This window comes from Phoenix dactylifera, chromosome 18, assembly GCF_051530095.1.
Source record: "Phoenix dactylifera cultivar Ajwa chromosome 18, Ajwa_hap1_PhDact_Kaust_v1.1, whole genome shotgun sequence".
Taxonomy (NCBI): Eukaryota; Viridiplantae; Streptophyta; class Magnoliopsida; order Arecales; family Arecaceae; genus Phoenix; species Phoenix dactylifera.
In genome coordinates this window covers 9,179,110-9,191,293 of record NC_143207.1, presented here as the reverse complement: position 1 = coordinate 9,191,293, position 12,184 = coordinate 9,179,110, and the positions used below count along the sequence as shown (strand labels likewise).

At 37.3% G+C, this 12,184-nt stretch overlaps 1 protein-coding gene across 4 annotated transcripts; it reads left to right on the top strand.

Annotated features, from left to right (window-relative positions):
- Nucleotides 1–2,936: 2,936 nt before the first annotated feature.
- LOC103716361 (T-complex protein 1 subunit theta-like) lies at nucleotides 2,937–6,026 on the top strand. Of its 4 annotated transcripts, none has more exons than XR_015974703.1 (3): nucleotides 2,937–3,220; nucleotides 4,136–4,836; nucleotides 4,940–6,026. XR_015974703.1 is itself a non-coding variant. In XM_088714353.1 (2 exons), the coding sequence occupies exons 1-2, from the start codon at nucleotides 3,103–3,105 to the stop codon at nucleotides 4,288–4,290; spliced, it is 273 nt and encodes a 90-aa protein (XP_088570479.1). In that variant the 5' UTR covers nucleotides 2,937–3,102; the 3' UTR covers nucleotides 4,291–6,026. The 4 variants fall into 4 exon arrangements, 1 of the variants encoding a protein (XP_088570479.1); XR_605510.5 differs by having other exon boundaries at nucleotides 2,938–3,220; nucleotides 4,798–4,836; XR_015974704.1 differs by having other exon boundaries at nucleotides 2,937–4,859.
- Nucleotides 6,027–12,184: the final 6,158 nt, after the last annotated feature.

Genomic DNA, 12,184 nt, shown 5'->3' with positions numbered 1-12,184 from the left:
ATCATGTGTTTCAATCAGCATTAATATTGTACAAATGCCATATATTGTTGCGGTTAGATTTGCTATACGACATTTTTAGTGATGCTTATGATTTATATTATATGTTTAATCTTATCTGCAAACATTTTCTTTCATTACCAAAAGGTCTGGAAAAAAAGAAGCTAGAAGGTTGTGATGTGACCAGTACGGGTGTTGTTGTTGTTGTTTTTGCTATCATCATTATTATTTATTTTTTTAATATCATCCTTCTTCAAATTTGGACTAAACTGCTTCCTTTTTGCTTAATATGGATATTCATTTATTACTTCTCCTGTTTATATGGAACTTCATTGAAATCGAGATTATTTCTGGTGGTACATGATTGCAGATATTTGAAGCACAAGATTGAACCTAATGAGATGCATAGGTTCCATTTCTCCATCTTCTTCCCTCCTCCTCCGCCTCGTGTTCTTGTTCTGCTATTTCTTCTTCCCCTAGTTTTATCCTGTTTAGAGTTGCTAGTCTAAGTGCTTTCTCCTACCATTACATTGTTAAGGGTGAGTTTGGTCTGAGTACGTAATGGTGTAAACAGCTCTGATTTTGGTCAGTCTCTACAAAGATCCAAATAGAAATCCAATATGGGTAATTCAAGATCCAAATAATGATGCATTTTTTCTGTATTTGATTTTGGTAAACATGAATATCTTCAAGTTGAAGTACAGGTTCAATGAAAACCATCGAGTAATTGAGAACAGATTGAGAGGTTCAACGATTCTTGTATGCATTTCTTGTGATGTATTCGGTCATGTTATGCAATTTATTTTCGATATGGTAATAGGAACCAATGATTTTAGTAGGCTTCTAATATTGCTTTTATGGAGAAAGTATATCTGCATGAGACTTTTTATGTTTCTGCTTATCGAACATGGTTTTCTATATCCTGCTATGAAAAATAAAAACAACAATGACCACCAAACTTGTATGTTTTGTCAGAAATTTAAAGACATAAAAAATGATAACGATGCCAAACACAAGCTTAGTTTCTAACATCCTACTTTTGAAAATTGAGCAATTATTTTGCTTCAAGTATGCATATTGCCATTGGATGCGACAATTGCATTATAATGATGGTGGATAAGTGATCTCTATTGATGATGGTGGATAATGAGTAATGGATGTTATTGTTACTTTTTTCACAAAATATAATCAATTACATAATTACAATTTACCCACATTTTGGAAATCTCCAAAATATGGTGAGGTTGCTGAACTGGATGTTTTGAAAATTTAAAGTAAATTGTTGGTTTGTTAATTAATCAATTGTCCGATCTTTATAATAAAAGAAGGAATGCAATATTTTTCTTGTTCAAAAACTATGTAGAGACTATTGCATGGTAGAAGCACTATATAAGATAATTTTATAGATAAAGGGCATTCTTTAGCAGCAATAGCTCATTCAAGCTCATATTAGTAGTAATGTTCATCCTAAAGATCTTGATCAGAAAGACGTAATGGTACTCACTAACCTATTCGACTTATGGAGATTTGATGGGACTTCATGTGGTAGAAGATGTTAATAGAGGCATAAAAATCAAGTATAGTTGGGGGGCAGCCATCTTACCGTAAATTATTTTTTCTATATATCTTTGAGTAATCCTAATCATGCTGTAGATTTAGATAGTTGGCTTTTCTTCATCTGACCCAATCTGGAAATGCTTATGCCATTGTTGGAGTTAGATTAGAGGGCTCGACCCTTCTTTACATTTTATGGCATGGTTGATGCCGCTTCTCCTTAGGTTGTAGCCTTATCGCTATCAAATACCATAGGAACACTAATAATGATCATGCGAAAAGACGGTCATGGCTACCATCTTTTGATCCATTGATCACATGGTTGTTCTGTCGATTAAGGCCTGAAGAAGGATCCAAAGTACTAACCATTCATTTCAATTACCTAAAATTCTCAATTATGACTTTTTTTAATATATATATATATATATATATATGAGGATGCTTTACCCTAATCCTAATTAAAACGTAGACCGTAGCTGCAACTTGAGAAAATCTGTTCAGGCTTAATTATATGCCCTATTTAAACTTTTGAAAAATGAAGGTCAAGCAATAACAACTATAGCGTTTAATTTAAAAGTCAAAGCCATGACATTGCATTTAAAAACAAAGTCACATGGATTATGCTTAAAATAGAAGCTGAAAGTTGACTATAATTTAACAAATGATTATAAGCTCGAAGAGGGAAAAATTGCATTGAGTAACTCAAAAATGATTATAGGCCTTGAAAAGTTCAAATGCTTATTAATCTAACAAATAACTGATATTTTTTCTCAAAGAAAACATATGGTCATAGGAGTTATTTCAACAAAATAGATTGTACCGACCAATTCACATGAATTGCTCTAAGGTTTTGACACCTTAAACTGTGTTATGCAGTGTGGTTTCCCCATTGTGTTGCAATGCGCAAGCACAAGGAGTTAGCATAGAAAAACAACCCTTGTGAGAGACATGCATATCATGCATATTGGACTTGTGAATGCATATGTGAATATTTTGATATTGACCTACATGTTTTGCATGTATGGTAATCGCTCCTAAAAGAAAAATAAATGAACGAACAAATTGCACCTTCCAAATGCTGCATTAATTGCACCCTATTGGAACATTGATTGGTTATGTGAAAAGGGTTGAGTTTTGGAGTACGAGGAAAAACCAACGGGTATCATAGCTCATTGCGTCTTGTACCAAGGGACGAGCACGGAAGAAAGGACCAGGTCCGAAGATTAAATCCTTGGGTCCGGATTTGGTTCGGTTGACTCGAACCCGATGTGCAGTTTCTTCCACTACATCACGCCCACATCACGTGATCGCTCTGCATTGTTTACACTTAACCCCCTCTATTTTGTAGTAACTTCTACTTTTTAGAGGAGGGTGATTGGGTGAAAGTGAAGTGCTTAAGAACGTTCCGGGGTTCTCATTTCTCGCTCCTTCCTCTACGATTGCAAACGCCCGATTCTAGGGTTTCGATCGCCGCCTCTCTTGGGATTCCAGGTACGCTGCTCCTTCGTCTCAATTCCATTGGCTTAGGGCGGAGTAGAGGAGGAGGCCAAGATGGGGTTTCAGATGCGGCCGTACGGGATCCAGGCGATGCTCGACGAGGCGGTGCTCAAGAACATTGGCGCTTGCAAGGAGCTCTCCGTCATCACCCGCACCTCCCTCGGCCCCAATGGTGAGAGTTTCCCCGCTTAAAATCTCGTCAAGAGTTCTGTTTTGTGGCCCTAGATTTGATCTTTTAGCGATTTAGTTTGGGTTTTTACGGTTCCATCGATTCTTCATAGTGATTCTGTGAGTGCATTGCACTTGTTCTGTGATTAGGTTTCAATTTGGTCGTGTCAATCTACACGGTTTCTGTTCTTTAATTACTTGAAGAAATGAAGATAAATCAACAGAGAATGGAACTCCAAATAACGTAAAGTTAAATGTTTTCTAACCCGAGTTATTGTGGGAGTGTTTTTTTTGTTTGCTTGGTCTATATATTTCCATCCAGCATTTAACGCAGAACTTACTTGAGTTTCGGACAGTGGCAGCTTATATGATTTTGGTTTTGTTCTGTTGTTCGCATTGTGTAGCGAACGAAAACTGTTATACTTGATTTGTACCTCAGGAACTTTTTTTTTTCTCTTGTGGTTGAGTTGACAAGTTGAGGAAGGGTGTATTATTGATGAAAAATATTATTTTTGATTTATTTCTGGATCTTTTGCTATCCAATTCAGGCACTTTTCATGGAATTTATTTGGCTTCTACACGCTTAACCTTGCCATTCTGTACCTCATCACTTCCTTTTTTGCTGGAAAGTTGGGAAGAAATCTGGTAATTTAGGTTTAGTGGGATTTCTTGAATTTTTGCATGACATTAGAGCAGAAAAGTTGGTATATCATTTGGAGTTTTCCCAAATTTTCATCAGTTTCATTCTTGCTTTGGGCACACTCATGTAGTGGTGTTCTTTGATTATTATGGGCCTGGTTATGGATGCATTATGAGTTGGATTTATGGTTGTATCCTTTAATTTTTGTAATAATTTATCTGGGTATGAATAAAATGATCATCAATCATCTGGACAAGCTCTTTGTAACAAATGATGCAGCCACTATTTCGAATGAGCTTGAGGTCCAGAATCCTGCTGCCAAGATTTTGGTGCTGGCAGGAAAGGCTCAACAGGAGGAAATTGGTGATGGAGCTAATCTTACAATCTCCTTTGCTGGGGAGCTCCTTCAAAATGCAGAGGAGCTTATTAACTAGTAATTTTGACTTTCAACTTTTCCCCAGACTTGGCTTAAAAAGAGTGTTAGTTATTTAGTGAGCTAATTTAAGCATTACTAATGATATGGAAACAATGTAGCCAACTTACTTGACAAGGTTTTTTGACTTTCTGCTGGTCCTATATTATCACACGATCATGTGTTTCAATCAGCATTAATATTGCATATATGCCATATATTGGTGCGGTTAGATTTGCTATACGACAATTCCAGCATTGCTCTATGATTCATATTGTATGTTTAATCTCATCTGCAAACATCTTCTTCCATTACCAAAAGGTCGGAAAAAAAGAGGCTAGACGGTTGTGAAGTAACTAGTATGGTTGTTGTTGTTGTTGTTATTGCTATCATCATTATTATCATCCCTCTTTCAAATTTGACTAAACTGCATCCTTTCTGCTTAGTATGGATTTTCTTTTTATTACTTCTCCTGTTTATATGGAACTTCATTGAAATCGAGATAATTTGTGGTGGTACTTGATTGCAGATATTTGAAGAACAAGATTGAACCTAATGAGAAGCATAGGTTCCTTTTCTCTCATTATTTATGTACTTATTTGATGCATGATGTCTTTCATTACATCCATTACTCATTATCAGTGGAGTAACATGGTATATTTGTGGATTAGGAACATGTGGATAGGAGTCTGCATTTTGTTTCCTCGAGCCTAGACAAGGATGCTTGCCGACCACCAGGTGGAATCTCCAATTCCCAGATTTGTTCGACTTCATATTCCCCTGAGGTTGTTGGAGTGCATGATACATCATGGAGCTCTATGCAAGAAAAGGAAGCAAATGTTACATCACTTGAGTCTTTTAACATGGACCAAACAGTTTCTGATCTGAACCATGAAGCAGGAGAACCAGAGTCTCTCGCCCAAGAACATAGGATATGTTCCAGATAGCCCTTCTCTTTCTTCTGAGAAGCAACTGGATGGTTTTGTTGAGGATTCTTAGGAAACAGATATTGTTAATGTGAAGAATGAGGATCATCAAAATTCCCAGGTAATTGATTCTATGGAGGATGGTGGGGATGGTGGAGATTGTTAGGAAGTTAAAAGTTCTGAGGCCAGGGTTGGGGATGGTGGAGCTTGCCAGGAACTTAGTATAACTGAAACAGCGGACGGAGATTGTGATAACTGCCAGGAACTGGATGCTACTTGGGCAGATGGTGGAGATGTTGAAGAGGGCCAAAATAATGCTGTTACTGAAGCAGATGGCATGGATGGTGAATGCCAGAAAGTTGTCCCCACTGAAGCAGGGAGTGGGTTCTACGGTGGCCCTTGCCAAGAGAATCTTCCTCCCACATACTGTCAAGATATCATAATAGCTGATGATGAGAGTTCGTTAGATGACGAAGATAATGAGAGGCTAACTGCAAAGAGATTAGAACAGCAACCTTGCAAACGTCAGAAGGTTATGCTCCCTGAAGGCAGAAAGCCGAAGGCGCACCCGAAGCTTCACAGGAGACTGCCCTTGAATGGCTCTACAATATTTAGTCATTTTTGCTTGATTAATGCTCCTTGTAAATTTTTCTGTGACATACTAGCAGTCTGTATCTGGCCGCATAGGATATGGGGTGTTCATAGGGGTGTCTTTTAGTATCTCCTCTCTTTACCTGCATTGGTGATTTTGTTTGTTAGCTGCATCATTAGATAACCAATTGAGGTGTCCTTGCCTTTCACAATGAATTATTCTCCGTTAGTCACTGTTTAGCAATTCTTGTGCTCTTCATGAAACATTGTGTCAATACTAGGGGGACATGCAGGGCAGATATTAATTCAAGAATATACTCATGAAAAGTACAGGGAGAAGCATTTCCATTATCTTGCAGAAATTGTAACTGAAAGCACAAAAGCCAAGTGAAGCAGCTAATGGGCACTGTTTTCTGAATGTCGAAGATTACAATACGGGATTCCATTCAATTTTTTCTCCTAAGGTTGTCTCTATACGGTCATGTTTTTTTTCGAAATGATTAATACCTGAGATTGCTTGTTGATTGGTAATCATCATATTTGGATTTGTTGAAAAATGTTATGACTACAGGTGCACAAATCATGTGAAACAAGGTCATGCAATATTAGCATTTACCCAGGGAAAAGGAACAAGAACTTTACGCCCTTGTCGAGCCTAGAAGTTACAAAGCTTTCCATGGAAAGCCATGGGGTATGACTTTGGACAATTTTAAATGTCTCGAGAATTGGAGATCTTTCCATTCGAACCCCCACACATCTAACAATCACTCTGCAAACAATGATGTAAAAAATTATTGATATAATACTACTACTATAACACCATAGAGTGCTTGGTTGAGTGGGATCATCCCTTGTTACTTGGGCAAGACGATGGGATTTGACTCTGATTGGAAGTCAGCCCTCAGAGAGTTGGATAGGTATAGGATTCAACTGGTGGAGATTAGATTCTCCTAGCATCAAAAATATTACCATTATAACATACTTTATAAATTATATGGCTATGAAATTACATAATTTTCTGCTTTCCTATCTTCAACATGCTCAAGCTCCTCGGTGACAACGAATATCATATGTTCTCAAACTCATATCCAAAATCATTGGAGACTTCTGAGTATCCTTGCATTGCTCATTATATATTTCCATGGGACAGCCCTTTTTTTCGATTTAACACTCATCCAATATCACATGTGCTATAAATGAAGTCAGAAATAAAATTTCATTATAGTTGTAATGTTATATTTATGTTTCCCAATCTTATTATAGTAATACATAGCATGTGCTGGCATCATATCATGTACTTCAAATTAAAGTGATAAGTCACACTTATGTGTTATATTTGACATCAATTCAATATTCAGGATTGCGATAAATTGTAGCATTATTATGTCAACCTTGACCTAGCATATTGCATGCCATATTTTACTAATAAACATGGACCGCAGTTCATGCATTAGATGTGGGATATTTTGAATCTTGAAGTATTTGTATATAAAGAAAATCTGTGGGAAAAGAAAGCAAAAATTCTGGTTGTTAAGGTTCTTGGATTGCTAGAAGTTTGGGGAATTGAAGGATAAAAAGTTGTGCTTCCTAGTTGATGAAAAAAAATAATTTTTTTTTCTTTGATGCTTTTTTATCAAAAAGATAAAAATTTTGTTTTATTGGGACTCATGAAAATGATTTTTTTTTCTTTTTGCCCCTATTTTATCCTTCTATTGTGAACCATGCAAATGGAAAAGTATATGTCGAAAGTATGAACTAGTTTTCGGGTCCCCCTGCAAGTCCTCGTAAATGACCATCAAGAATTAGAGTTTCCTTGGCCATGGATTTTTTTCAAATTATATACGTGCCTTAAAATGTAAAGTGGTTGCATTTAAGGAGCATCATGCAATTCAACTCTTAACTTGTGTTGCAAAATAGAATATATGATATCTAGTGATAACAGACACATGTATTTCTCTAGGATAAGGGTTGTACCTCTTACGTGAAAGAAGGATTCACCTTCATTCATATGCAGCCACCATTAGATTACCTACCAATCGCTTTGAGATGTCTGCAGGTGGATGAAGATGGAGTTCATAGCATTTTGAGATATGTGTGGTGGATGATACAATGATGGATTTGCGCGAAGGAAGATGAATCCTTCTTTCGTGCGAAAGATATAACCCCTTCCCATTTTTCTAGCACACGAAGACTATTGTCATGTGATGATATAGAACACGACCACCTAATTATGCTAAACTTTACTACAAGATTCATTTAGCATTACTAGTAAAGATTCAAGTAAATCAAGTTGAAATAAATCCAACCAATATCCATCTTGGCGTAGACGTCCCAACCAACACATCATGTTAACCTATCGATTCGGAATGGATTAAGACTTGATCTCTAATAATGCAAAATACGGATATCATGAAAATGAATGTTTACCTTATCGAACCCATCTACCCCCAAAAATCCAAATTATCTGACATGATTGGACCGAAATAATTCTGATTTTACCAAACAAAAATTACATCCAAATGTTTAAGTCTAGTCGCTCAAACTTGGACTACCCAAACCAAAAAAAGAGGTGATGGGTCAAATTTGGGCAATAATAGAACTTAGGAAATATTTTAATTGCATCCAGCCTAGACTCGACCTTATCCATTTTTCAACCCTAATTCCTAGAAGATTACCTCTTATTTTCTTTTCTTTCTTTCTTTCTTTCTTTCTTTTTTATTCAGAAAAGCTTAACTCTTTATATATCATCATCTAATGCTCATGGTTTCTTTTGACCTTTCATTGATGGAAACCTTAACTCGATTTAGTTGGTACAACCAACATCTAACAAGTCAAAGCAATGTGCAACAAAGTAAATTTCCTACGCCTTTAGCTCTCCTTATTCAACATAGAACCCATTGTCACGATGGAGATAGTCTCATCAATTCCCATCGTTCATTGTCCATTAATCGGTGCATGTTCCACAATTCTGCCGGCCGATGGTTTAACCTTTCCGATTACTACTAGAACTAGACAAGAATGGAATCTTAGACTAAATCTCTCCCGTTCCAAACGCTCCCATTATTCCTCGAACCCCCTTCTCGGATATGCTCCTAAACCTCATTTGTTCTCTCTCCCCTTCCCTCTCCCCACCCTCCTCTCTATGTTAAATCCATACACAAACTAGTATATAAAATAACACCCTCCACAGTCACCCCCCACCCCCCTCTCTCTCTCTCACTCTCTCTCTTCCGTCCTCTCTATATTAAAACCATACACAAACTTGTTTACATACTTACCTAGAGTCCTCTCTATATTAAAACCATTGCACAAACTTGTTTATAAACTAGCCTCTCTCTTTTACAGGGAAAAGAAAAACTGGTACCGATCCCCACCCCACCCCCTCTCTCTCAGACATCTAGTTCATATGGGATACAGTCTTTTCCTTTTTCCCTACGGGGGGCTTAGAGCTCTTCCAACAAAGGGGAAACTGGTGCAACGGACGGAGTCAGGCCACCCGGTGCCGGCCCTCAAGCTGAAACCACCTTCTTCGGTCGTCGCAGTGATGGTTGAGCCCAAGAAGGTGGTTGGTGGAGCGGCACCAGTGGAGGAGAAGACAGTCTACAAAGACAATTGGTTCGACCGTCTCGCCATCCACCACCTATCGGAGATGCTCCAAGTAACCACAGGTTTGCCTGCCATGGATTTTTGGTTAAATTATTTTGGTGACATGATGATAACAACTCCCTGCAAATCAAGTTGGCAGTATATATCTAAATTACGACAACCATGAAACTAAAAGAAGGAAAGCTCTTGATTGTTTCCATGTTTCTTTAAATATCTTCATAACGTTAATTATTATGGATTTTCTATAGTTTTTGAGTCCACATTATGACGACACTATCACTGTTAACAGTTGCAGCAGTTGTTTTAGCAGTGATGTGAATTTGTCGGCAAACGATGTCTAGTCTCTCTCTCTCTCTCTCTCTCTCTCTCTCTCTCTCTCTTAAGACAACAATGTCAAGTTATTTGAAAGAAAATACTAGTTTTGGTTTATATCCACTGTTATAGATTATAACCGTTAATAATGGCCGTAATACAAACCAAAGTTACTACAGTCTTAGTTTCCATCATTTTCTTTTTCTTCGGGAGAATTTAGGTCCCACCATGTCAAGCTTTCAAACGTCTAGCAGCATGCACCAGTATTGAGAATTTCAAATGACAGTTCATCTTAAATGAAAGATCACAAAAGTCTGGGATAATTTTCTCAATTTTTTTTTAATGGATTGCGTTAAAAAAGGGTAGAAAGATATAGTAAAGGTTCATAATTAAGAATTCTCTCATCCAAAATAATTATAACTATAGTTATAATTAATTATAATTCCTTATATAAATTCTTATTTGCTTAGAGAGTCTACTAATAAATTATACTTTCGCAGGGATGAGGAACAAGAAGAAAGGGTATGAAAGTCTAGTGGAGGCGGCAAGCATGGTCATGAGGAGCTATGATGCCAAGAGACAGCAGGAGCTGGTGATCCAAGCACTCAACAAGGCCTTTCCGGGGTTCATGCTAAAAATGGCAAGTCCTGCCTTTTGCTAAAGTCAAAGATCTAATAATGAAGTTGATACGGTAACTTTGCTTGCCTCTGTGGCAGTTTTAGAAAGATTTTTAACAGCACCCGTACGCCGTAGCAGGTTGGGCCCGCTGGGTTCGACGTGCATGGAACCATTTGGTGGCCTATGCAGGCGGATCCTTGGACAGATATGGTGGTATGTGCCAAAACATGAGGCACATACAACGTATTTCATCATGATCCAATCCAAAAAAGCTAGTCAAAAAAAACTATTTAGGTTCTTTAATTTTATATAAGTATCTAAGATCTATTCAATACATAACCAGTGTGGGACTATGCACACGCCTGCACGAATCTTCACATACTCTCCCATTTAAGCCATCGCATCTTCGCTAGGATAAAGGTTCAAATCTATTCAAATATAATCATAAACACCATGATCAGCTCGTGATCGGCTTCTATGAATCCGTGCTGCGGTGTTTTCTATTCCACATAGGCACCCCCGCTTAAGCCCTAATATCCTCGCATTCTCATCAGGTTAAAGATTCAAATCCATTCAAATCTAATCATAAGCACCACGATCAACTCGTGGTCAGTCCCCATGAACCCATGCTACAGTTGTTTCCTAGTCCACATAAACTACGACTCGGATCTGCTCTGATATCATTGTCATAACTGAGGATCTCACCCAAAAAGACTAACCGAAAGGTGTTATTTGATCCATTGGCCCTATATAAATATTCAAGATCTACTCAGAACATAGTCATATGAGATTAAATATATACCCACATAGATCCTCATAAGAATACTGAAATTATGTTTTGCATGTATCTCGATGCAGATTCAAGGACTCACAAAAAGGTACATAACAAGTTTGTACCTTTTGGGTGTTGCATTGTGGACGGCTGATCTTGAGCTATTGCATAGCGAAAATTTAATTCAACTGCAAGCTCATAGGCAAGACATGATAGGGGTGGCAACTCATCAGGTCGAATAAGGTACGGATTGGGTCGAATGCAGATCAATTGAAAAATTTATTGAACTATATGTGATATATTTATTAAGCAAGTCAAAAATTCAGACCTGAATTCAATGTATTTATTAAACAGGTAATGCAAACCGACTCACATAATCTATTTACTAAACAAGTCGAATCAGGTTAAACACGTTATATGTGTTTTTAACAAATTACCATATTTAAATAACCTGAATAGGTTCGGCGGGTCGGGTTATAAGGGATAGAAACAGGTTAAGAAAGTTTTAGACACATTAAATAACTCTTAAATAGGTTAAATGAGTGGAGACATGATCTGATCTAACCGTTAAGTAGGTCGAAATGGATTAAACGGGTCTAAAGTATAAACTTAAGCTTGATCCATCTAATAAATGAGTCTAGAAAGATTAATTTGTTTATGATCCAAACTTATTTGTGTGAAACTTTGAACTTACATAAAGTGGATTGTTTGTAGATTTGGTTGTTGAATTGAGTTATAAATTGTTGTCCCCAGCTAGACATCCTGTCTACATAATGGACCATGCTATAGTGTCAATGTTCTCTTTTCACTAGAGTACCATGCCCATTATAATATCTTCCTCTAGGACGACACCAAGTAGATGAATTTTGGCAAATCATATTTATTGAAAAGATGGAAGGAAATGGGCGGGATACACCCATCCACCTTTTCTCTCGGGTCATCAACATGGAAAAAGATTGATGGTGGATCGTGCATACTCTCAAAAAAAAAAATGGATGGTGGAGCGTGCATCCCCACACGTGCCACTATTAGTAGAGTGAGATTTAGATACAAAATTTGGGTGGCACTATCACGCTCTCATCCTTGATGAA